General features: G+C 64.4%; 3 protein-coding genes across 6 annotated transcripts in view; 1 reads left to right on the top strand and 2 right to left on the bottom strand.

Annotated features, from left to right (window-relative positions):
* Window positions 1-472: 472 nt before the first annotated feature.
* On the top strand, window positions 473-13,797 carry IFFO1 (intermediate filament family orphan 1). 4 transcript variants are annotated; one of them, XM_056106852.1, is made up of 9 exons: window positions 473-1,219; window positions 4,648-4,708; window positions 4,779-4,874; window positions 5,875-6,015; window positions 6,644-6,816; window positions 6,920-7,007; window positions 7,317-7,409; window positions 12,375-12,505; window positions 13,670-13,797. In XM_056106852.1, the coding sequence occupies exons 1-9, from the start codon at window positions 495-497 to the stop codon at window positions 13,770-13,772; spliced, it is 1,611 nt and encodes a 536-aa protein (XP_055962827.1). In that variant the 5' UTR covers window positions 473-494; the 3' UTR covers window positions 13,773-13,797. The 4 variants fall into 4 exon arrangements, with proteins under 4 accessions (XP_055962827.1, XP_055962825.1, XP_055962826.1 ...); XM_056106850.1 differs by having other exon boundaries at window positions 6,887-7,007; XM_056106851.1 differs by having other exon boundaries at window positions 6,887-7,007; window positions 13,674-13,792.
* A 1,815-nt stretch (window positions 13,798-15,612) lies between these two features.
* GAPDH (glyceraldehyde-3-phosphate dehydrogenase) lies at window positions 15,613-19,268 on the bottom strand. The gene is made up of 9 exons (XM_056106857.1): window positions 19,227-19,268; window positions 18,923-18,962; window positions 17,326-17,425; window positions 17,090-17,196; window positions 16,861-16,951; window positions 16,426-16,775; window positions 16,257-16,335; window positions 15,989-16,170; window positions 15,613-15,888 (listed from the first exon to the last, which is right to left on the bottom strand). The coding sequence occupies exons 2-9, from the start codon at window positions 18,943-18,945 to the stop codon at window positions 15,819-15,821; spliced, it is 1,002 nt and encodes a 333-aa protein (XP_055962832.1). The 5' UTR covers window positions 18,946-18,962; window positions 19,227-19,268; the 3' UTR covers window positions 15,613-15,818.
* Window positions 19,269-22,418: 3,150 nt separating this feature from the next.
* NCAPD2 (non-SMC condensin I complex subunit D2) overlaps window positions 22,419-24,966 on the bottom strand; it is a 28,907-nt gene continuing 26,359 nt past the window's right edge. Inside the window, exons 26-31 of the mRNA XM_056106849.1 lie at window positions 24,787-24,881; window positions 24,351-24,431; window positions 24,075-24,258; window positions 22,974-23,100; window positions 22,744-22,899; window positions 22,419-22,651 (exon numbers count right to left, since the gene is read on the bottom strand). Of these exons, the coding sequence (XP_055962824.1) occupies window positions 22,563-22,651; window positions 22,744-22,899; window positions 22,974-23,100; window positions 24,075-24,258; window positions 24,351-24,431; window positions 24,787-24,881 (732 nt within the window). The 3' untranslated portion in view covers window positions 22,419-22,562. The remainder of the gene's footprint in view (window positions 22,652-22,743; window positions 22,900-22,973; window positions 23,101-24,074; window positions 24,259-24,350; window positions 24,432-24,786; window positions 24,882-24,966) is intronic.

Here is a 24,966-nt window from a genome sequence, read left to right as displayed (position 1 = left end):
GTGCTCGGGGGACCCTATGGGATGCTGGGAATCGAACCCCGGCCGCGTGCAAGGCAAACGCCCTACCTGCTGTGCTATCACTGCAGCCCCCAGGATGCTTTCCAGGGGCTCACTCAGGCCCGAAGCTAAGAGTTTCGGGTCGATAGTTTGGACTCTGGCGGAGAGGAGGGGAGGATGCGCGCCCCACCGCCAGCACCAGTGGCCAAGCGGAGGCCCTGGGCCGTCCGTCCTCCTGGCAAAGCTCCCACCCAGGACCCTTCGGAACGGGGCTAGGGGCGCCCCTCCGGGCCCCAGGCCCACCCAGGGGGGTCCGGGCGGCCGGCCCCAGCGAGGCCGCTGATTGGCCCCCTGGCCGCGTCGCCCCGCCTCCCCGCCCCCTGCCCTCCGCGCCGTGCCGCGCGATTGGCCGGCCCGCCCGCCCGGGCCCCCGATTGGCCGGCGCCCGCGCCCCGCATCCCTGCTCCTGCGCCGGGCTCCCGGCAGAAGGCGCAGCCATGAACCCGTTATTCGGGCCCAACCTCTTCCTCCTGCAGCAGGAGCAGCAGGGCCTGGCCGGGTCGCCGGGGGACCCGCTGGGCGGCGACCACTTCGCGGGCGCCGGGGACGCGCCCCCGGCCGGCCTGGGCGCGGCCGGCGCGGCCGCCTACTCGCCCCCCGGGCCGGGCCGGGCGCCCCCCGCCGCCATGGCGCTCCGCAACGACCTGGGCTCCAACATCAACGTGCTCAAGACCCTGAACCTGCGCTTCCGCTGCTTCCTGGCCAAGGTGCACGAGCTGGAGCGCCGCAACCGGCTGCTGGAGAAGCAGCTGCAGCAGGCGCTGGAGGAGGGCAAGCAGGGCCGGCGGGGCGCGGGCCGGCGCGACCAGGCGGTGCAGACGGGCTTCGTGGGCCCCATCCGGCCGCTGGGGCTGGCCCTGGGCGCGCGGCCCGCCGCCGTGTGCGCCCCGTCGGCGCGGCCGCTCGGCTCGCCCGCCAGCCCCGCGCCCGCGCCCGCGCCCGGCCCGGCCGCCGCGCGCCTCGCGCCCGGCACCATCTGGTCCTTCTCGCACGCGCGCCGCCTGGGCCCGGGGCTGGAGCCCACGCTGGTGCAAGGGCCCGGCCTGTCCTGGGTGCACCCCGACGGGGTGGGCGTCCAGATCGACACCATCACCCCCGAGATCCGCGCGCTCTACAACGTCCTGGCCAAAGTGAAGCGCGAGCGGGACGAGTACAAGCGGAGGTGGGTGCGCAGGGACCCCGGGAGAGGGACCCCGGGGGGGGGGCGGGGTGGGGGGGGACAGAAACGGGGACGCCGGTTCCTGCGGTGGAAGGAGGAGCTGGGTAGTGGAAGGACGGGCTGGAAGCCGGAAGACCAGACTCCCCGAAAATGGGGAAGTGGCGCTCAGGACGGGGAGCAGGACCGGACGGTGACCCATTCACTCCCGTGGGGCAGCTGTGTGTGTCCACGAGGGGGGTTCCGTGACAGGGTCGCGCGCGGGGGGAGACTCAAGCCTCCCAGGGTGATCAAAGCTAAGAGGGTCAAGGAGAGGCCTGGGGGGCTGCTGGGGATGCCCAGGAGGGGCAGCGACAGGCAGGAGGCGCCTCGGGCCTGGGTTTGGCTGTGTTGTTGGAAATGGGCCTGATCTGGGCCTTGCTGTCGCTGCAGGCCCCGGGTTGGTTTGGGGTGGGGTTACAATGCTTGGGATGTCCCAAATCCGAGGGGACGGGGAAGACAGGCCGGGCACTGGCCGCCAGGAAAATGTGAGTGTGTGGAGTTGAAGGCGGAGCACAGGAAACTGAGTAAGAAGCAGCTGGGAAGGACCCGCCCCGGGCGTGGGGGAGGGGCTGGGCATTCTCCAGGAACCTGGGGCAGGGGCCACACGGGGGACCCTGGGGACTGGCTGCTGGCCACTGGACCCTGGAGAGGGTGCATGAGCAGGTTTTTATTTGTTTATTTTTTTTTTCTTTTCATTTTGGGCTGCTCGCGGTGGTGCTGGGGGCGGGCGGGGGACCATCTAGGATGCTGGGGATCGAACCCCGGCCGGCTGCACACAGTTCAAGTCAAGCACCCAACCCGCTGTGCTAGCGCTCTGGCCTCTGCTGCATGAGCCGTTTTCACGGGCTGTAGTTTGTGGAAGCTGTGAAAGTCGCCCCCCTCGGGCTTGAGGAGGGTCGGGCGGTGACAGGTGGGACGGGAACTGGACTGGGTACCTTCAGGCTCAGCCGCCGAACCAGCTGCCGCGCCCCCTGGTGGACAGCCTGGGAACGACCGTTGCATCCATCCCCCCCCATCCCACCCCCAACCCCGCAGCGCCCCCCTCCCCCATCCCCACCCCTCGTGGCTGACACCGGCGTGGGGTTCAGTAGTGGGTTTAGGGATTGACTGTTCTGGAAACTGCCACTGGGCTTGGGGGCGAGGGCGGGACCCTCAGGGCTGTCTCCTGCTGGGCACTTATTGTGCCCCTAGGGGGTCCCCCATCGTGACCCCCTGCTGTCTTCATGGGCCACAGGGTGGGTCAGAGACGGCTCTGGGCTCTCAGTTACCCTCACGCCATCCTTCGGAGGTGGCCCCGCCCCCGTGGGCGGGCGCGGATGGTTCTGGAAGACCTCCACGACCACAGGAGCCACTCCTGTTTTCAGGGGATTTTTTTTTCCTTCTTTTTATAACTGAAAGAGCTCGTCTGTCCTTGGTCCAGCTGTCTGGGGCGCGGAGTTATTCCTGGGGGAGGGATGAGCTCATCCCGCTGCGGCATGACGCCTGGCAAAGCCCGCTCCGGTGCCAGGACGTGCCTCGAGCTGCGCCTCATTCTTGCCCCCCCCCTCCCCCGAGACCCCCGGGGCCTCCTTCTCTTCCGTTTTTAGCAGCACTTCAGCTCCGGGTGCCAGGAAGCTTGAGCCCCACTTGGGGCACTGAGGGGTGACAGCTGCGACTCAGTCGCCTGTTCCCAGCCTTGAGTGACCTTGGATGGTGGGGGGGCTCTTTATCCCGGTCTCTCCTCTGAGATAGAAGGAGACCCCGTCACAGAAACACACACACACAGACATAGACACACACACACACACACATGGCCCCAGTTCCTCCCTCCCCCCACAGATGCGTTTCTCCGGGAGACAGGCGCGTGGAGCCTGCTCAGACCTTGCCGTCACCCTCCCGTCTTTCTTCTTCTTGGGGGGACTGGGTGCTGCTCCCAGCTCTTTGCTCGCTCGGGGGTCGATCCTGGCAGTGCTTAGGGGACCTTTCTGGAATCCACCGCACGCAAGACAGATGTCTCACATGCCAAACAAGTCTCCCAGCTTAAGGAAAACAAGAGGTTTTTTTTTGGGGGGGGGGTTTGGGGCCACACCCCGGGCTGTTTCCCAGCTCTGTGCTCAGGCATCAGCCCTGGCCGGGCTCAGGGGACCACACAGTGTGCCAGGAACTGCATCCAGGTCAGCCTCTTGCCAGGCCAGCGCCCCACCTGCTGCCGCCGCAGCATCCCTTTCCGGCCCGTCAGGGGAGCCCAGGGTGCTGGGATGTGAATCAGCAGGAAAGCACCTGACTTGCATGTGGGAGCCCTGGGTTCCGACCCCGGCACCAGCCCACCCCCCCCAACATTGCCAAGCCCCGTGGGACCCTAGGTGTCAGCTGCAGAGCAAATAGGCGGGGCGTGTGGGTGCTCCTCCCACTGGGTCATTCTATGGGGGCATGTGGGTGCAGCCTCCCCTGCACTGGGCCTCTCTGTGAGTGGACCCGAACCCTTCTCAAGCCCCCTTTGGGTTCCGGCCAAACTCCCCGAGGTCCCTCCCCTGCAGGCTTCCCCACTTCTGGGGGGCATATCCTCCTGGCTGATGGTGTCCTTGCTCTCTGGGCACCTGCCTGAGAGGACATGGTACCAGCAGGAGGGCGGGGGGGGAGGGGCCCGCGGCTGCAGCCAGGTTATTATTAGGAATGGTGCAGTGCGGATGTGGGGAGCAAGTGAGCCCAGGGCAGCCGGCCAGGGGGGAGGGACTCCCTGAGCCCTGCCTCCCTCCGATTCCGGTTTGCCTGTTTCCTTGGGCTCCAGACCCGGGAGGAGGCCCCTGCCAGCTTCATGCCCAGGGCCGACCCTGGGGGGCCCCCAGATCCCTAGCACTGCCCCCACTCTCCTGCCGTGCACCCAGCAGACCTGACTGCTGTGGGGGGGCCGCACATCCTGACCCCCACGCTCTGCCTCTCACCCACAGGGTCTCTAACCCCTCGGGTGTGGGGCTTAGACTCCAGGGTGCCTGCTTCCCTAGTGCTCCCCTGTGGAGGGAGGGGCACCAGGTGGGTGGTTTTTGGGGTTCCTCCTCCCCCCCGGGATGGGGGGGATACAGGGGGCGGCCCTTGAGCATCCCACGAGGCCCCCGACCAACTCCCACCTCTGCTGACCTGGCCTGTGCCCGCGGCTGCCTTTCCAGGCTTAAGTGGAAATGGCCCCCCAGGAGAGATCCCCCCAGGAGAGGGCGGAGGCTAGCGGAGCGCGAGACCCCGGATCTGGGCTCTGAAGGTGGGCGCCTGGGCTGGGCAGGTGGGCGGGGGCCGGGAGAGAGAGAAAGGCCGGCAGCTGCTGCCTGGCAGCTGTGAGTGGCGCCTGTGGCCACCAGACCGCCCCCGTGCAGGGGGAGGGTCGCCTGGCCGCGCGCCCACCGCTCCTCCTGTGTCCCCAGGTGGGAAGAGGAGTACACGGTGCGGGTGCAGCTGCAGGAGCGCGTGGCCGAGCTGCAGGAGGTGAGCCCCCTCCCGCCCTGCCCCTGCGCCGTGACCCCCCAGCCGCCCTGACCGCTGCCCCCGCCCACAGGAGGCCCAGGAGGCCGACGCCTGCCAGGAGGAGCTGGCCATGAAGGTGGAGCAGCTGAAAGCCGAGCTCGTGGTGTTCAAGGGGCTCATGAGCAATGTGAGTGCACACGCACCCCACATGCACACACACGCACGCACACGCACGCACACACGTGTGCACACAGAACCCTGAGCCCCGCCTCTCTGTGATTTGGGGTTCGCCTGTTTCCTTGGGCTCCAGACCCGGGAGGAGGCACTTGCCAGCTCCATGCCCAGGGCCAACTGTGGGGGGACCCCGGTTCTGTGTGTTCACGCATACACGGCACATACATGCGCATGCGCACACAGGCACATACAGAACACACACATGCACACAAACACACACACACATGCGCACACAAGCACATGCATGCACGTGTACATGTAACACACACACACAGAATACACACTTGCATGTGCACACGTGCACAGAATAAACACACACATGCACACAAACACGCACACACATGCGCACACAAGCACATGCATGCACGTGTACATGTAACACACACGCACACAGAACACACACTTGCACACGCACGCACACAAACGTGCACATGCACACACAACACAAAAGCACAACACGAATACACACACACACACACACACACACACCCTTTCACCTGGGGGCTTGGCCATCCACCCATGCAGACATCTCGTGTCTGTCCCTCCGTCCACCGTCCGCCAGCCCATCATCACCCACTCACCCACCCACCCACCCAGCCTCGCACCTGTTTGCCCATCTGTCCATCTGTTCCACCCATCCTTCCGTCCATCTGTTCACCCGCCCACCTGCCTCCCCACCCACTCTTCCTCCCGTCCATCTGTCCACCCCCTGTCCCGTCCTTCCTTCTGTCCGTCACTCTAGCTGCCTCAAACCAGTCCGCACCAGCCCTGGTGGCTTGAGCTTCCCGGTCTCCGCCCCCTCCCTCCACACTCGGCTTCCGGCCCCCCACCCGGTCGTGGGCATCGTGTCCCCGGCTGGCCTTCCCCCCCCCGCCCCCTGGCCGCTGTGTCCTCGGGGGTGGGCAGCAGAGTGGGCCCGGGGCAGACGCGCTCCTCACGGCCCCCTCCCTCAGAACCTGTCGGAGCTGGACACGAAGATCCAGGAGAAGGCCATGAAGGTGGACATGGACATCTGCCGCCGCATCGACATCACGGCCCGGCTCTGCGACGTGGCACAGCAGCGCAACTGTGAGGACGTGATCAGGATGTTCCAGGTGAGGCCCGGCGGGGCTGCGGGCGGCCTCCAGGCGCCCCGGCCTCCAACCCCGGCCTCTAACCGCTCTCCCCTCTCTCCCCCCGCCGCTTCCGCAGAAGCAGCTGGTCAGTCCCGGCCCCTTCCTCCCTCTCTCGGCCCCGCCAGCCCTGACCCGCGGGCCTCTCCGCCTGCTCGCTCCCTCTCCCTCTCCCTCTCCCGCTCCTCCTTTCTCCCCTCCTCTCCTCTCCCCATCTCGCCTCTCCTCGCTCTCCCTCTCCTGTCTCTCACTCTCTCGCTCTCTCTTTCTCTATCTCTCTCATCTCTGTCTCTCTCTGTCCGTCTCTGCTTCCCCCCAGGGCGGTGTCTCTTGCCCCACGGCCCCTCCCCGCTTCCACGGGCTCCTACCTGTTCTGGGCTCCAGGCCCCGCTTCACCCCTCAACCCCCCTCCCCTGCCCAATCTTCTCCTCTCCGCACCTTTTCGTTCTTCTGCAGCCCGACCCTGTCCACCACCCCACCCCACCCCACCCCCGCCGTGTCCGTCTGTCCGTGTGTCCGTGACTCGGCCGTCTCCGTCCCTGTCGTGGTCCCCGCGGTCCCCGTGCCCCCGGCTTGGTCTCTGTAGTCTCTGCCCTTCTCTCCCCCCAAGGTCCCGCCCATGGGGGGGCGGAGGCGGGAGCGCAAGGCCACGGCCACGGCGGCGGCGGAGGAGGACGCGCCGCCGGTGGGGGACAGCGCCGGGCCGCGGCCCCCCGCGGGGGAGGAGGAGGAGAGCGCGGCCCTGAGCATCAACGAGGAGATGCAGCGCATGCTGAACCAGCTGTGAGTGCGGTGCGGGGGTCCCCGGGCCGCCCCCCTGCCCGCCGCCCCCCTCAGACGCCTCCCTCCCCAGGCGGGAGTACGACTTCGAGGACGACTGCGACAGCCTGACCTGGGAGGAGACCGAGGAGACGCTGCTGCTCTGGGAGGATTTCTCGGGCTATGCCATGGCAGCCGCCGAGGCCCAGGGCGAGGTAAAGGCCCGGCCGGCGCCACCCCCCAGACCCAGAGCGCCTCCCCCCGCTGCCGCCCGGCCCCGCCCTCCTGTCCCCCCAGTCCCCTCTGCCCCCCTCTGTCTCCCGCCCGTCTCTGTCTCTGTCTCTGTCTCTCGCTGTCTCTCTGTCTCTCTCTATCTCTCCCTATCTCCCTGTCCCTCTCTGTCTCCCTGTCTCTCTGTCCCCCTCTGTCCCCCTGTTCCCTTGTCCCCTTGTCCCCCTCTGTCCCCCTCCTGCATCCCTTGGCCCGGGCGTGCACCCTTGACCGTGCACGTCTCTCTCCCACAGCAGGAGGACAGCCTGGAGCAGGTGATCAAAGACACGGAGTCGCTGTTCAAGTCCCGGGAGAAGGAGTACCAGGAGACGATCGGCCAGATCGAGGTGAGGGGTGGGCACCAGGCGACCCTGGCCAAGCGATGGCCCAGACGCAGGTTCCCTTTTTTCTTTAATATATATATATATATATATATATTTTTTTTTTTTTTTTTTGCTTTTTGGGTCACACCCGGCGATGCACAGGGGTTACTCCTGGCTCTGCACTCAGGAATTACCCCTGGCGGTGCTCAGAGGACCATATGGGATGCTGGGAATTGAACCCGGGTCTGCTGCGTGCAAGGCAAACGTCCTACCCACTGTGCTATTGCTCCAGCCCCTTCCTTAATATTTTTGATGGTTTTTTTTTTTGAGGGGGTGGGCCACATCTAGCAGTGCTCAGGGGTTCCTCCTGGCTCTGCACTCAGGAATCATCCCTGACGGGGCTCGGAGGACCCTCTGGGGTGCCGGGGATCGAACCCGGGTCGGCCATGTGCCAGTCAAACGCCCTCCCCACTGTGCATCTCTCCGGCCCCGAGGTCCCCCTTCCCTGCAGGGCGAGTCGCCTCCCAGCCCTGGTGCCTCTGCCGTGCCCCGGAGGATGAGGCTAGGCGGCGTTCAGGACCGAGGGACCTGGCACAGGCTCTCCGAGGCTGTGGCCTTATCCGTGAGCGGGCCTCAGTGGCCCCAAGAGAGGACAGCGCAGACCAGAGCCGGCTGCCATCCGTGGCACCGCGTAGGGTTGCCTGAGCCCCTCCTATGCCAGTGTCCCAGCATGCAGGGCCGGGAGTCAGGCCTGAGCACTGTGGAAAGAGCCAGGAGTCAGGCCTGAGCACTGCGGGCAGAGCCAGGAGTCAGGCCTGAGCACTGCGGGCAGGGCTGGGAGTCAGGCCTGAGCACTGCGGGCAGAGCCGGGAGTCAGGCCTGAGCACTGTGGGCAGGGCTGGGAGTCTTCCCTGAGCACTGCAGGCAGGGCCGGGAGTCAGCCCTGAGCACTGCTGGGTATGGCCCTGAAACTACTGTCACTGGAAACAAAGTCTCGAATGGCCTGGCTGTTGCAGGATGTGTTTCTGTTCTTCTGTTGGTGGTTTCTTTGTTTCATGTTGTTCTGTTTTCTCAGGCTTGGGCCCCCTCAACGGCTCCGGGCTCAGGCATTGCCCCTAGTGATGCTCTGGGGACCTTATGGGATGCCAGGAAGGAACCCCGTGCCCTGCCCATGGTCCTTTCTCGCTGGCCCCTCCCAGATGTGCTTAGGGGCTGTTTCCCGCCGTGCCAGGTTTAGGGGGACCCTGTGCAGCCGAGGCCCGTGCTCTCCCGGGGGTGTCCTGAAGTTCTAGGGGAAGCACTAGGCAGTGTGGCCCAGTGAGCAGCTTGTGCGGCCATCAGTGCCGTCCCCTCCTCAGGGCGGAGAGCCCCGTGCTCATGGGGTGCCAAGGCACTGAACCTGGGTCCTCAGGGCAAGCGCCCTGCCCACTGCACTGTCACTGGAAGTCCCTTTCTTAGTCCGTAGACTGGAGGAACCTTCTAGAAAAGAGAAGTGGAGCCTTCCCTGAAACTCTCAACCTTGCAGGGCTGCCGGAGAAGGGCACCAGGGTCCGACGCGGCTCCCCGCACCTCCCCCAGCGCTCAGATCTGGATGAGGTCACGGGGCCCTTCCCCTCACCTGCTGAGTGCTCCCTCACCTTGTGCTCCTGCCTCTTGTTCCCAGCCCGGTCCAGGCTCAAGGCTCACAGACACCCCCTAGACTCGTGCCGCTGCCCTCTGGGATGATTTTGGCATTGCTGCGGTGTTGCCTCTTCTCTGGGGTGGTCCACACTGCCTCTTCACTGTGTTCTTTGGGGCTGGGGGTCCACGCTGCCTCTTCACTGTGTTCTTTAGAGGGGGATCAGAGTCTTTGTTTTTGTGTTTTTTTGGAGATCATACCCAGTGATGCTCAGGGGTTCCTCCTGTCTCATGCACTCAGGAATGACTCCTGGCAGTGCTCCGAGGACCCTATGGATGTCGGGATTCGAACCTGGGTTGGCCGCGTGCAAGGCAAATGACCTTCCCTGCCGTGCTGTTGCTCTGGCCCAGGCCCCAACATCTTGGCTGCAGCTCAGCCTTAGCCGTTTTCTGGGTCACCCTCGGCGTCTCGGGGCCTGGAGCCAAGGGGTGCAGGGAGGCTTCGGGTGCCTCCTCTCCTCTCTCTGCCCTTCCCCTGCCTCTTGCCTCAGCCGGATTGAAGCTGGGGGTGTGTCTCGGTCTCTGGTGGCCTGTGGTGGGGTCCCCCCTGCTCTCGCCATGGGAATGAGGGGCCAGAGCCGTAGCACAGCGGGGAAGGTGCTTGTTTTGCACACGGGTTCGATCCCCGGCATTCCATAGGGTCCCCCAAGCACCACCAGGAGTGGTCCCTGAGTGCAGAGCCAGGAGTCACCCAGCCCTGACCACTTCCGGGTGTGACCTAAAAACCAAAACCAAATCAATAAATAAATGCCGCAGTGAAGGGTCGCTGGCATTGGGGGTGGCTTGCAGACCTGTGGCCCCAGGTTTCCCCAGTACCTCAAAATAAAAAACGAGGGGCTGGAGTAATAGCACAGCGGGTAGGGCGTCTGCCTTGCACGCGGCTGACCCGGGTTCAGTTCCCAGCATCCCATATGGTCCCCTGAGCACCGCCAGGGATAGTTCCGGAGTGCAGAGCCAGGAGGAACCCCTGTGCACCTCCAGGTGTGACCCAAAAAGCAAAAAAAAAAAAAAAAAAAGGAGAAATACGCAGACACAGAGAGGGCCGCCGGCTGGCCCAGTCTTGGCTTTTCTTTTTCTTTTTCTTTTTTTAAACATTTATTTACTTCTTTTTTGGGGGGGGTGGGGTCACACCCAGCTATGCTCAGGAGTTACTCCTGGCTCTGCACTCAGGAATGATTTCTGGTGGTGGACCATATGGGATGCTGGGGATTGAACCCAGGTTGGCCGTGTGCAAGGCAGATGCCCTCCCCGCTGTGCTGTTTTGGCACCTGGCAGTGCTCAGAGGGCTTCCTCTCGGCTCCGTGTTCTGGAGTCACTCCTGGTGGGGTTCGGGGGGGGGGGGGCCTCGGGGAGAGCTTGGATCTGAGACGTGCCAGGCCAGCACTTCTCCTGCCTTGTTTGGCGGCCACGCCTGGCAGTGCTCAGGGGCTGCTCCTTGGCCAGTGCTTGGCGGTCCGTGTGGTGCCGGGGCTGGGAGCAGGCCCTGCCTGTAGAGCGCATGCTCTAGTTCCTTGACTGTCTGCTGCGTCCAGGGGGCCGTGCCCCGTGGTGCTCAGACCCGACTCCCGGCTCTGTGCCCAGATCGTCCCTCGCACGTGTGGGGGGATTCTGCGGGACAGCGGGGATTGAACCCGGGTTGGCTGCAAGTCCCCTCCCCGCCATCCTGGCACTGAGGCCACTCCCTGCTGGGCCATCCATTGAGTGCTCGGGCCCAGGCTTGGGGTGCCGTTCAGGCCCTGGGGCCCAGGGGTGGAACTCAGGGGGGCCACGAGCACCCCAGGCCTGTGCTCTCACCCTTTGCGGTGACTTCCGGCTTAGCCTTGGGAAGGATCCGTGTGCCAAACAAGGGGGACCCAGAACCCTGCCCCCCACGCCACGCTCCTGAGGTGAGGCCTTGGGGTGTGTGTAGGAGTCCGTCTGTCTGCAGGGAGCTGGGGACACCGGCTGTCTGCCCCGAGCATGACCTGCCCCCCCAAGAGCCCTGGCTCAACCGGAGGCTGCCTCTGGCGCCCCTAGACAGCTGTCCCCAGCCTCGCTGTCCTGCTGCCCGCTTTGTCACCCAGTGACCCTCTCCTTCTCTTCCCCGCGGCCCCTTCTCTGTCCTCTGGGTTATTCATGGCTGGTTCCTGTCTTTCCGTTGCCTCTCCAAGAGGCTTCATTCCACCTCCCCGCATGGACCTTTGTCCCCAGAGTGAGCTGCCCTCCCACCCCCACCCGGCTTTGCCCCTTTGTCCACCTCTCTCTGCTGATCTCGAAGCCTGTGGGCAGCAGGGAGGGGCTCTGGGGAGTGGGAGGTGGTCTTCCTCTGATGCCCAGTCCCACCGTTTTCCACCCGTCCCTACCTAAACAGGGACCCTCCTGGGCGCGAGATAGTCCAGCCCACCCCTTAACGCCACATAGCCCCGCCAGGAGGGATCCCCGAGCATGGCCGGCCATTGCCCCCAAGCTGAGTAAAGTTGATTTAAAACAACACTGAAGGGGGCTGGAGCGATAGCACCGCGGGTAGGGCATTTTGCCTTGCACGCGGCCGGGTTCGATTCCCAGCATCCCATAGGGTCCCGGTCCCTTGAGCACTGCCAGGAGTGATTCCTGAGTGCAGAGCCAAGAGTCAGCCGTGAGCATCGCTGAATGTGACCCAAAAAGCAAAAAAAAAACACACCGAAGTGGGGACCGTGCTGGGGGGGCACTTGCCTTGCACACACTAACCTCGGTTTCATCCCTGGCACCCCCATATGGTCCCCCAAGCCTGCCAAGAGTGACTCCTGAGCACAGAACCAGGAGTCAGCCCTGAGCAGTGCTTGGTGTGACCCAAACCCCCCACCCCAAGCCACCCCGCAAAAAAAAATTTAGTCGGTCTTAGGGATATTCGGGGAGACAGTCACCTGTGAGTCTCTGGGGACAGCTCCTGAGGGGGAGATAGTGACAGGGACACTGGGGGGAGGGGCAGTGGGTATCACCTGTGACGGGTGGGGAGGACTTCTGGCTGCCGTGATGTGCTCCTGCGCTCCAGGCAGGACCCCTGGGCTCACCCTAGCACCTTGGGATCTACTGTGTGGCCCTGAGCAGGAGTGACCCCGAGCACCACCAACCCCCAGCTGCGGGTGAGGCCGGATGGGTGCAGGGAGACGTGGGGGCCAAGGCCAAGGCAGGAAACCCCATGAGGAGGGCCCAGCCTGGCCCACATGAGAAGGCCAGCACAGCCCACTGGGGTTTGCCATGCGAGTGCTCACCATGCTGTCCCCAGGGCCCCCCGACCTGGCAGTGCCCCTCCCGAGCCCCCCTTCACTGACCACCCTGCCCTGTCCCGCCCAGCTGGAACTGGCCACGGCCAAGAATGACATGAACCGGCACCTGCACGAGTACATGGAGATGTGCAGCATGAAGCGGGGCCTGGACGTGCAGATGGAGACGTGCCGCCGGCTCATCACGCAGTCCGGAGACCGGTAAGCAGGAGGGTTGGGGAGGGTGAGTGGGCAGGGGTGAGTGGGGAGGGCGAGCTGGAGAGGTGTGGGAGGCTGAGTGGATAGGGGTGAGTGGGGAGGGTAAGCAATAGGGGTAGGTGAAAGTAAGTGGGCAGGGGTGAGTGGAGAGGGTGAGCTGAAGGGGTGGTTGAGTGGGCAGGGGTGAGTGGGGAGGGTGAGCTGGAGGGGTAGAGAGGATGAGTGGGCAGAGATGAGTGGGGAGGGTGAGCTGGAGGGGTGGGTGAAAGTGGGCAGGGGTGAGTGGGGAGGGTGAGCTGAAGGGTTGGGTGAGTGGGCAAGGGTAGAGAGGTTGAGTGGGCAGGGGTGAGTGGGGAGGGTGAGCAGGAGGGGTGGGTGAAAGTAAGTGGGCAGGGGTGAGTGGAGAGGGTGAGCTGAAGGGGTGGTTGAGTGGGCAGGGGTGAGTGGGGAGGGTGAGCTGGAGGGGTGGGTGAAAGTAAGTGGGCAGGGGTGAGTGGGGAGGGTGAGCTGAAGGGGTGGGTGAGTGGGCAAGGGTAGAGAGGTTGGGCAGGGGTGAGTGGGGAGGGTGAGCAGGAGGGGTAGAGAGGATGAGTGGGCAGAGGTGAGTGGGGAGGTAAGCAAGAGGAGTAGGGAGAAAGAGTGGGCAGAGGTGAGTGGGGAGGGTGAGCTGGAGGGGTGGGTGAGAGTAAGTGGGCCAGGATGGTGAGGTTGAGTGGGCAGGGGTGAGTGGGGAGGGGATAAGCAGAAGGGCTGTGGGGAGGGTGAGCTGGAGGGGTAGGGAAGGTGAGCCGGAGAGCTGTGCAGAGGGTGAGTGGGCAGGGGTGAGCTGGGAAGGGTGTATGGGGCAGGAGGGAGGGGGCTCTTGGGAGGGGATGAGCGCAGAGGAGGGAACACCTGGGGGGTTGTGAGCAGAGCCGGGTGAGAAGGGGTGAGTGTGCAGGGGTGTGTGAAGGAGGGCAGGTGCCCACTGGTAGAGACTCTCATCTCCCCATCCCACCTCAACTCTGCTGCCGCCTCCCGCCCCGCTCCGCCCCCAACCTCGCAGGCCTGGGGTGTAGATACAAGTTTCCTTCTGCCCCTTCCCGCTTCCGGGACCTCCGTAGCCCCCCGCGGGCCCGGTGCCTCCGCCCCCACCGCCCGCAGGTGACCACCCGTATTTCTTTCTAGAAAGTCTCCTGCTTTCCCTCCGGTCCCGCCCAGTGACCCGCCGCCTCCGGGCGAGGCTGAGGACTCCGATCGAGACGTCTCATCTGACAGCTCCATGAGATAGGGGCCCGCTGCCCCCCACGCTGCCCTGGGGGGGCCCCGAGGGACCAGGCCTCGGCCCGCAGGGAGTGGGGTGTCTGCCACGCCGCCGCCCCTTCCTGGGTGCTCCTGCCTTCAGGCACGGGTGGGGGTCAGCACCCCGATGCTGGAGCACAGATGGTGGTGGGGGCCCCGGCGCACCCCTTCCCACCCACCCTCGCTCCCAGCTGGTGCTACGGGCCACATTGTGGGGGCCCCGGGGACCCGTCCCTGGTGAAGTGCCACGTGCGAGGGACCTCAGTGCCGTGTGTGGCTCAGGTGGGCTGGGCGCAGCTGCTTGGGGTTGTGTGTGTGTGTGTGTGTGTGTGTGTGTGTGTGTGTGCGTGCGTGCAGCTGCTTGGTGTGTGTGTGTGCGCGCGCGCGTGTGCATGGGGCATGCGTGTGCATGAGCTCAGGGTCTTGATTTCACGTGTCGGCCCACCCAGGGCTGCCTCTGGGTATCAGGCTGTGCCCGGCACGGACTGGGGGACAGGACGAAGTGGCCCCGGAATGACACGGAGTGGAATCTTGAATAATAACGAAACCGCAAGCACGGCATTGCCCGCGTGTTACTGTCTCAAGCACTGGGTGGCGCGGAGAGCTGCTGGGGGTGGGGGGCGCGTGCTTTGCCTGTGTCCGCGCCTGGCTTTGCCTGCAGTGCCAGGCACGACCCCCCAGCAGAGCTGGGAGACCCCTCCCCCCCGCCTCAGCCTCGCTGGAGAGAGTGCATACCCCAGACTGCTGACGGTTTTCGAGCACAGCGTCCTGAGCATTCCTGGGTGTGGCCCCCAGACCCCCAAATAAAATTAGGGCTGGAGTGAGAGCACAGTGGGGAGGGCGTTTGCCGCGCACGCGACCGACCTGGGTTTGATTCCCAGCATCCCATATGGTCCCCCAAAGCACTGCCACGAGTAATTCCTGAGTGCAGTAACCCCTGAGCATCGCCGGGTGTGACCCAAAAAGCAAAAAATAGTAAGGGCTAGAGTCGGGGCCTCCATGCTCACCTCACCCCAAGCAGGGCGCGAGGGCAGCAGTTCCCCTGGCCCAGATGGACAGTGGCAGCAGCAGAGGCAGCTTGGGGTGCTGGTGCCAAGGCTCTGGCCCTTCCCTGAGTCTCCTGGGCTCCCCTTCAGTCCCGATACGCCCCTCAACATAGGCCAATCACGTCACACTTCCTGGGCCCTGGCAAGGTGGGAGGCAGCCAACAGCACCCAGAAAGCCTCCCCAAGGTCTGATGGCTACTTCCCAAGCATCCTGGAAGTACCCCTGCTGGGACGGGATTCTAAGCAGACCCCCAGGATCCAGAGCAGAGCCAGGAGGGGGCCCTCAGCACAGACCAGGAAGAGCTGGGGCAGGGGGAAGGCCAGGGGCAGGGAGGGACTCTCAGGGGGTCCCTGGCCCTCACAACCAAGCTGCCCTCTGCATCTTGGCGGACCAGGACACACCCGGGCACTCAGCCCAAGCACCAACTTGTGTGCTGGGGCCAGAGCCGTAATAGGTTCAGGCATTTGCCTGGCACCCGGCTGACCAGTTTGGTGCCCCAGCATCCCATCTAGTCCTGAGTTAATTCTTGAGTGCAGAGGCAGGAGTAAGTCCCGGGCATCGCCAGATGCGGTCCCCAGACATAAAGACTGATGTCCCTTGCCACTGGTGTTACCCTCACCCTCCATCAGTCCCAGCAGGAAGCTGCGAATAGCTTCCAGGTTCTTGGGCGCCTTAAGGGGCTCAGTCTCACCAGCAGGGGGCGGCAGAGCAGCACAGCTGCTGTGTGGTCGGGTCTTGGCAGCCCCCCCCCCCCCCCCACACACACACCAAAGCAGCAGGGGTGGGGTGCAGTGTAGCTTTATTGATGTTACATGACAAGGTGGGGCTCCCTACGCCCCTCCCCTTCTTCAGGGGTCGGGATGGAAACTCGAGGTCGGGAGGTTCTCAGTGTGTTGGGTGCGAGGGGGAAGGACTCCCCAGCGGCGAGGGCCTCGTGCTTCCTCTTGGTGCTCTGGCTGGGGCGGCTGGTCCGGCTGGTGGGGGGCGCCTACTCCTTGGAGGCCATGTGGACCATGAGGTCCACCACCCGGTTGCTGTAGCCGAACTCATTGTCGTACCTGGGAGGGGAGTGAGTGGTGAAGGGCCCCGCCGACAGATGGCGCCCGAGCCCGCCTCCTGCCTCCCGCCCAACCCCCCTCGCCCCAGCCCTGCACGCACCAAGAAATGAGCTTGACAAAGTGGTCGTTGAGGGCGATGCCAGCCCCAGCGTCGAAGGTGGAGGAGTGGGTGTCGCTGTTAAAGTCGCAGGAGACAACCTGGTCCTCGGTGTAGCCCAGGATGCCCTTGAGGGGGCCCTGTGAGGCCTGTTTCACCACTTTCTTGATGTCGTCGTATTTGGCCTGCCAACACCAAGGATGTTATTAGCACAGTCCCACGGTGCCCACGCCCCTCCCAGACCCTGCCCAGCCCCACCCCAGCCACGTACAGCTTTCTCCAGGCGGCAGGTCAGATCCACGACGGACACGTTGGGGGTGGGGACACGGAAGGCCATGCCGGTCAGCTTCCTGAGGACAAGACAGGAGGCGCAGGGTTGAGCCCGGCCTCAGGGTTCCCTTGGGCACCCCGGGCGGAACCAGCCCAGAAAGGCCTCTCACCCGTTCAGCTCCGGGATGACCTTGCCCACGGCCTTGGCGGCGCCGGTGGCGGCGGGGATGATGTTCTGGGCGGCCCCTCGGCCGTCACGCCAGAGCTTCCCGGAGGGGCCGTCCACGGTCTTCTGGGTGGCAGTGATGGCGTGGACGGTGGTCATGAGCCCCTCCACGATGCCGAAGTTGTCGTTGATGACCTTGGCCAGGGGCGCCAAGCAGTTGGTGGTGCAGGAGGCGTTGCTGACGATCTTGAGGGAGTTGTCGTACTTCTCGTGGTTGACGCCCATCACAAACATGGGGGCGTCGGCAGAGGGGGCCGAGATGATGACCCTTTTGGCACCGCCCTTCAGGTGGGCCTGTGGGGAGAGAGAATTCCAGATAGATCCAGGCCAACCACCCCCGCCCCAATCTCGTTAGCACCCCCGGGGGCCGCTCACTCACCCCAGCCTTGTCCATGGTGGTGAAGACCCCAGTGGACTCCACGACGTACTCGGCACCGGCCTCACCCCATTTGATGTTGGCGGGATCTCGCCTATAACAGAGACGGGTCCATGCTTTGAGGGGAGGTGGGGGCTACACAGGGTATGCCCTGCACCCGAGGCAGCTGGAGACCACCTTCTAGAAGCGTCTCCCAAAGCACCTTTCTTCCCGTGCCCTTCTCCTCACTTACTCCTGGAAGATGGTGATGGGCTTCCCGTTGATGACGAGCTTTCCGTTCTCGGCCTTGACGGTGCCGTTGAACTTGCCATGGGTGGAATCATACTGGAACATGTACACCTGCAGGCGCAATCCAGGGCTCAGGGGTGGTCGCTCTTTCAGGCCGATGCTACCCCCTCACCTGTTGTGTTGTTGTGTGTCTCTGTGTGTGGGTGGGGGGAGGGGGGACATGGACCACGGCACACTCACCATGTAGTTGAGGTCAATGAAAGGGTCATTGATGGCCACAATTTCCACTTTGCCAGTGGTGAGGGCAGCCCTGGTCACCAGGCGGCCAATACGGCCAAATCTGCAGGTAACAACAGGTGAGGGGAAGTTAGAGAAATTCTCCCCGAGGACGGGTTGTTTGTAGCCTGATAAAAAACGGGTGCTCAGCCCCCTGAGGCTGATTGGGGCTCAGCCCAGCCTCGCCCATGGGAAATGCCTTTCCTCCAAAAGAAAGGCAGCGTGGGCCCTGGGCTGCCACCCCCACCAGCTGGGCGCCTGGGCACGTCCCTTTCTTTCGGCCTGGCAAGGCCTCAGGCCACACCCTCTGGGAGCCCAGCCTTGTACACTCAGCATCACCAGGCTCAAAGGGCGAGAGTAAAGGTCGGAAATTCGGCTGACGGCTGGCTGACGAGCCCACCCCCTTCAGCAAGGCCTCCCGGCAGGAGCCACGCCCCCGCCCCCCATGGGCCAAACCCAGCTGTTCTAGGGCTTCCCCCCAAAAGCAGGAGCGGAAGCAGCAGATGTGTTGGGGTGGCCAGGGCCCCCCTCCTGAGAAAGGTCAGGCGCTATATTTAACCCCAGGCTGGGGGGGATCTGGTTTCTGGGAGCCTAGTGGCCAGCGCGGCTGGATCCCAGCGTCTAGACACCCAATCTCGCCAATGACCTTTAGACTGAGAGCGGCTGGGGGACTCGCCCAGGTAAGGGGGTGCTGCCAAAGGAGCCATTTTGGGGTGCAAATGTTTCTGGAACTATCCATGACTCAGCTCCCTGGCAGCCCAGGAGGGAGGAGTGCGTATGAGAGGCGGGGGCCCGCCACTGGGACCCCCCCTCAACTCCCAGAGGCCCAGTTTCGGGTCAGCAGAGAATCTTCGAGGAAAGGCGCGGGTGCTCCTCCTCCTTCCCCCAGGGGTCATTGCGCAGCGGATGCAGGGATGCCCCGGGGGTCGGGCTCTTTCCCGGGTTTCACCTGGTTCACAGGCGCGGGGTGGCCGCACCCCAGCCCGCGGCGGAAGCGCGCGGGTGAGTCACGGGGCCGGGGCAGCCGAGCCCAGCAGGAGGAAGAAGCCGGGGCGCTAAGGAGGTTTCCTAACGGGGCTTCATTCATTTCCTGCCTGCTTGCGCCACGGGGGCAGCGTGCGGCCAGGCCCCCCGGAATCCCGCACCCCGGGCTGGAGGGGTGAGGGGGGGTGGGGGAGAGCAGGTGGGGGAGGGGCGCCTCCCGGCACGTGACCCCGCAGGGCGCGAAAGGCGGCGCGTGCAGTGCAGCCCGGAGGGGGCAAGCCAAGCCGGGGACCGCACCCCTGCAAGAAGCGGGGGTCGGGGGGGGCCGCCCCTCCTGCATCCCTGCCACGGAAGGTTCTCGGCCACTCGTGCCCGCGGGGGGGCGGAGCCACGGCAGGCGCCAGGACGAGGAGGGTGGGGGGACACGAAGGCCTCTGCGCGCTGACCTTGAGCTCTCCTTGAGGGGGGCACGGACACCACCCTCCACTCCCCTCCCCACTCCTCCCCTCCCACACACGCACGGGGAGCGCGTGCAGAGCCCCAGCTGGGGCCGGGGTCTCCCGGCAGGCGGACTCACCCGTTCACTCCGACCTTGACCATCGTGTCTCGGGATGCGGCTGCGGGGACAGCGGGCACAGCGGGCGGGCATCAGCGCGGGCTCCCCCGTCCTCCCTCCCTCCCGTCCGTCCTCCCTCCCCTCCCCCCCTCCCCCCAAGCCTCCATTCTCCACCCGCGCGCCTGCACGTCCAGCTCGGGCCCCTGCATTGCGGAGGCGCCCACCCCCGCGCCCCGCGCCCGGCCCGCGGGACCCGCGCCGCAGCGGTGCCAAGTCCAGCCTGGCATCCTGGCATTCCTGTTTTTTTATTTTTTCCCCCTTTTACCTGGCGCTGCGCGAGAAGAGGCGGCTTCTGTCCGACTGGGAGGAGCAGAGAACACGGGCGGAGGCTGCAGCCCCAATTTATAGACGCGGGGCGGGGCGGGGCGGCGCGGGGTGACGCGGGCCCGCCCCCCGCCCGCTCGCCCAGTCCCGGCCCGCGGGCGCGGAGGCCTGAGCTACGTGCGCCCGTAAACTCGCGAATAGCGGCGCCTCCGCTCCGAGGGGCTGGGGGGGCACCGCCCGCCTCCTCCCGCTGTGCACGCACCGGGCCTGTGGGCCCGGGTGGACCGAGGGAGCTCGGGGACCGAGACTAGCCCCCAGGGACAGGCCGGCAGGCACGCAGGAGGCTCGGGCCCGGGGGGAGCCGAGCGCATCCTGGAGCCCCGCCAGGAAAGTTGCTCTTTAGGATGCTACAAGTGGACTTGGGCGCCTGTGGAATGGGGGTGGGGTAGGGGGTGTGTTGGAGCCGGGTCCCCGGGGCGGCTCGCCGCCGCACGTGGCCACCCCGCCCCCCTCCCCGTTCTTTTCTTTCAGCCTGAGTGGCGGGAAGGCTGAGGAACTTCTCCAGGCTCCTTGGTAACGACGCGGGGACAGCAGAGAAGGCCCGGGAGTGGGGTGGGGGCCTTCTCGCCCCGGGTTCTCCTCCCCACTCGCTGGCTCCCGGCCTTTGCGGGCAGGGGGCCCGGGCCTGGGCAGCGGGGGCGCGCAGGAAGGAGGCCGGGGAGTGTTCTGTGCTGAAGGTCACAGCGTCCGGCAGCGGCCGAGATAACTGGGGCGGAGGGAGCGGCCCTGGGCACACCAGTTGCGCCCCCCACCTCGCAGACACCCGACCGGGCATTCTGGAGGCGGGCACTCATCGCTCTTGGGGACCCGGGGGCCCGGAGGCTGCGGGCCTCCCCGCCGAAGGCGCCCAGGAGGGAAACAATGCCCCTTTCACCTCCTCCAGCCCTGGGCGAGCTGGACGTGAGGGCGGAAGTCCCTCCTCCTCCTGGACGCCCAGCCGCCGTGGCCGGAGATGCTGGGGCAGAGTCTCCAAGAGCAAAAAGGAGGCCTGGCTGAGTCCCCGGTGGAGCTGGCCCCAGCCCCTCCCCACGGGGAGAGGATGGAGATGCAGATGGCTTCCCGGTACGAGCTTGAGAGTCCGGGATAAGGGCTGGGCATGGAGCCCTGGAAAGCGGAGAAGTGGGGGTGTGGGGGTGCTGTGGCCATCAACAGGTGCAGGGGGCCCGGGACCCAGATCTTGGGGCCTCTGCGGGCCCAGGGGTAACCTGACACCAGCCCCCTTTTCCCTGGGAAAGAGCGTGTCTAAGTTTAGCAGCTGTACCCTTTGCTGAAAAGGCAGCGGGCACTCCAGGCCCCGAGGCCAAGGCTCTCTTCTGAGTGTCTGGCGGCCTCATGGCGTGGCCAGCGCCAGGCCCTGGGCCTCTCACCAACGGCAGAAACTGGACAAGTGCCCCCACTGGAGGAGGGAGCCGGGGCGGGGAGGGAGGTGCCCATGGGCAGCCACCGGCTTGAAGTTAGGGGGTCTCAGCTGCAGCCGTGTAGCCCCCCAAGACTATTGGCTTTCCCCTCCCAGCCCCTGGCTCTGCAAGACCCTTGCAGGACTGTCTGCCCATTGGAGGAAACTCGGTGCTCGGGGAACACGCGTGATGCAGCCTGTGTTGTCATGGCAGCAGGCTCTTGCCTCTGGCTCAGGTGACTCAGCACACACACTGGGGGAGTCGGAGGGGGCGTGCAGGACGTGATGGCAGCGGGGCCCCAGCAGAGCCTACTCCAGTGGGCTTCGGAGGACCCCCTTCCCCACCCCCGGGAGTCCCCTGCAGCTGTTGTCTAAGCCTGACCTTGCTTCCTTTCTCCCGTGGCAGCCAGGTCGGTCACTTGGCTGCAAACTGGGATTAGGGAGCCCGGGAAGGGGAGGGGCAGGGCTCAGAGGGAACCAGTCCCGGGTCTCTGGGGGTTTCTCAACCTCTGCCTTGGCACTGGGTTGAGGGAGCTGTCCCCAGAACGGTGGGGATTTTGTAACATCTCTGCCCAGATAGATGCTGGGCGCACACTCCCCCGGGCTGTGAGAACAAAGTCTCCAGGTCTTGCCAAATGTCCTTGGAGGGCCAGACTCGCCCTCTCCCCAGAGAGGGACCTGGCGTGCTCTCGGCCCTGGCCCCAAACCTCCTAGACACATTTTCCTGGGTGGGTACGCACGGGGAGACCAAAACGCTGCAGAGAAACATTTCTGACTATCAAAAACCCTCAAGTCAAAGGGCCCAGGGGAGAGAACAGCGGTAAGGTTGCCGGCCGGATGCTCCAAGCCAGGAGTGATTCCTGCCTCTGCACATCTTCAGGTACAGCCCTGACACACTGCTGGGGACCCGGACATCCCCGTACTGAACTGACAGTCCAGTTAGCTAAGAATTGCTGGTGGGGCCCCCCCCAACCCCCGTGAGCATTGTTTAGGAAGTTTCTCCGCCCCCATAAATAAAATGAAAAGCCAAGGGTCATGGTACTGGACAAGGCTCAGTGGCTTAAGCGCCCGCTTTGCAGGCCGAGGCCAGTCTGGTGCCTGTCCTCCCCTGGCAGGGGCGAGGGAGATCCTGGCGCCGCTGGCGTCTAACATTCCTGGCACCGGAAGTGACTTCTGGCCGGGCATGTGCAAGCTCGTCCGCTAAAGGAAGTGTGCCCTGGTGAAGGTATATGTTGTGTACCCTGCAGCAGCCCCTGCAGAGCACTGCTAGGGTGTGACCAGGGCCCGAGTGATAGCAGAGCTGTAAGGGGCTTGCCTTGCAGCACGCGATCCATGTGGGCTCGATCCCCGGCATCCCATATGGTTCCCCCAAGCACCACTCGGAGTAATTCCTGAGCAGAGCCAGGAGTTAACCCCTGAGCATCATTGGGTGTGGCCCAAAACACCCCCCCCCCAAAAAAAAGTGTGACAGCATGATCTGTGTGTGACCTTGTCTTCCCCATGATGACACAAAGGGAAGGGGAGACCAGCAGGGAGGTGGGTGGGCAGCGCACTGGACACAGCTCTGCTCAGCTCAGTGGCTTGGTTGGAAAGAAATGCCTCATACTGAGAGACAGAGACAGAAATGTACACCGGTGGAGGGATGGGTGTTGGTGCACTGTACGACCGAAACCCAATCACAAGCAGCTTCGTCAGGGTCTATCTCACAGTGACTCAATAAAAAAAAAAAGAAAGAAACGCTTCATATTATAAAGATCGTTATGCCTTAAAAATCCGAAGACAAAAACACAAAGACAGACAAACAAGTATTTTACAAGGGGCTGCGTCCGGGCTGTCCCACCAGGGCCCTGCCCAGCAGGGAGGGGGACGAGGCCAGTGGCGCTAGGGTCTGGGCCTGCGGCGGGAGGACGTGCGGCGGATGGGCGTGGTCTTCTTGGGCGTCTCATCCTCTGTCATCTCTGCGGAGAGCTCTGGTGAGAGAGGAGCAGTCAGAAAAGGCTGAGTCACGGGGATGTGCAAAAACAGCCCTCGGGGAGAAACGGGCCCGCGGCGAGCCCCCTACCTTCCTCGCTGGACTCATCGCTCGAGAAGACCACTGGGGGTTTCTTCTTCTTCCCAGTGACCCGCTGCTGGGAGTGCTGGCGGGTGGTGCGGCGAGGCTCAGGGGTGACAAAGTCGCCGTTGGCGACGGTCGAGGCCTGACGTGGGTGCCTGGAGACTAGGAGAGAAACGGGAGGGGAGTCCCGAGTCCACAGCGGACACCCCCGCTTCCCCAGGGCTGCCTCCACCTACCAGCCGGCTGTCTCTTGGCTGACGGGGTTTTCTGGCTGTCCCCTTGGCCAATGTTGCACTCCTCCATGGCCTCCAGGCCCCGGGTGTGGCAAGCCTGCAGCTTCTGCTCGAATTCCTCTATCAGCACCTGGAGGAGGACAGGCTGTGAGCCGGCCTGGGAGAGCAGTTCCCTCCCGGGAAGGGCAGGACACGGCAAGGTGAGCGAGAAGGGCACGTGCTGGGACTCCGGGCGGAGTGAATGACCGTGGATGACACGGTGCTCGCGGCTCGAGCCAAGCCTCCAGGAGCAAAGCCTCCTGTCAACTGGACTTTGGGTGGTAGCGTGTCAACAGAGGCTCATGGATTGCAGCTTCCCTGCAGGGGGATGTTGACAATGGGGACACGCGCGTGCGTGCGTGTGTGTGTGTATGTGTGAGAGATATGGTCAACTCGACTTTACTCTGATTTGCTCTAAGCAATGACATTGACCTCAAAACAGGAAAGAAGAGCCACAGTGCTAGTGCCGGGGGTTGAGGCACTTCCCCTGCCGAGGCCCAACTGGGTTTTGGTTCCCAAGCCCCACTAAGGGATGAGGCTGGAAGGAGCAAGGGGCAAGCCCTGAGCACTGCCAGACGTGCCCCCTCAAAACAGAAAAGTAAAAGGGGACCAGAGCAATAGTACAGGAAGGCGTTTGCCTTGCACGCAGACTACCCGGATTTGATCCCCAGCATCCCACAGGGTCCCCTGAGCACCACCAGGAGCGATTTCTGAGTGCAGAGCCAGGAGGAACCCATGAGCTTTGCTGGGTTTGGCCCACCTCCCCCCTCAAAAAATAAAGGAAAAAGAGAGAAGAGAAACAAAAATAGGGGGCTGGAGTGATAGCACAGTGGGTAGGGTATTTGCCTTGCATGCGGCCGACCTGGGTTCGATTCCCAGCATCCCATAAGGTCCCCCAAGTAATTCCTGAGTGCATGAGCCAGGAGTAACCCCTCGCGTTGCCGGGTGTGACCCCCCCCAAAAAAGAAAGAAAGAGAAAGAAATGAAATGGCGGAATGAGCTTCAGACAGCAGCCTGGGATGCGGTCGCCGTGGGTACTGGGGGCTACGGGGTGGTGCCTCGTACCTTGGCCTCAGGCTTGGCGCCGCGCCGCAGTTTGCCCACAATGGACTGGAAGGCACCAAAGACAGACTCATCCGTCAGCTTGTCGCCGAAGCAATTGAAGTGGTCCAACATCTTGCGGAGGCATCGCTCGGTCAGCGGCAGCTGGGACACACAGTAGGCCAAGTCCCGGTACTGCCGCTCGGTTCTGTGGAGACGGCAAAGGCCCCATGAGGCGCACAGGGCCAGGCCTGGCCCCTCCATGCGCCACCCCCCCATCCCCCTGGAACAGGCACATACCGGGCTGTGCGGAAGCGCTGACACAGTTTCTCCACCAGACTCTCCGTTTGCTTGTCCTTGGTGATGTAGGAGAGCAGTTGCCTGTGTGAGGGATGGACGAGGGGCTGTGGCACCGCCTGCGGCCACCCTGTGCTCTGACCCCACTGGCCGCAGCAGAACGTTCTCGGCCCTGGTCCCTGCCTGCCCTGTCTCCTGCCCGTTCCTCTGTTGTGGGAAGGGCTGGGCCCGGCCCCATGAGGAGCGGTCGCCGTGGATGGACTCTAGTGACTACAGGCCAGCGGGAACTGCCACAAGCCACTTCATTTTTCCGAACCTTCCAGACTGCTGGTCTGGAATTGACCGGGTGGGGGGGAAAGTGGTTGTGAAAATGCAGCAGAACCAGAATTCAGAGACAGGTTTGTCCTGATTGTAAAAACGGTCCCCGAGGCCACCATACTTCATGATGGTGTGGAAAGGGTCTTCCTCCACGCCGCACTCGGGGGCTGACAGGCGGCTGATGATGTCGGGAAGCAGGTTGTAGATGGCGTTGCCCTGGGAGACGAGGAGAGCGGCACAGGTGAGCGGGAGCCAGCCGGGTGCGCCTTCCCAGGCAGCCGCCTCGCCTCACGGTGCCCAC

Source organism: Sorex fumeus, unplaced genomic scaffold, assembly GCF_029834395.1.
Source record: "Sorex fumeus unplaced genomic scaffold, SorFum_2.1 ptg000148l, whole genome shotgun sequence".
In the NCBI taxonomy this organism is placed as follows: domain Eukaryota; kingdom Metazoa; phylum Chordata; class Mammalia; order Eulipotyphla; family Soricidae; genus Sorex; species Sorex fumeus.
The sequence above is the reverse complement of the archived record's forward strand: the minus strand, read 5'-3'. Positions and strand labels throughout refer to the sequence as shown.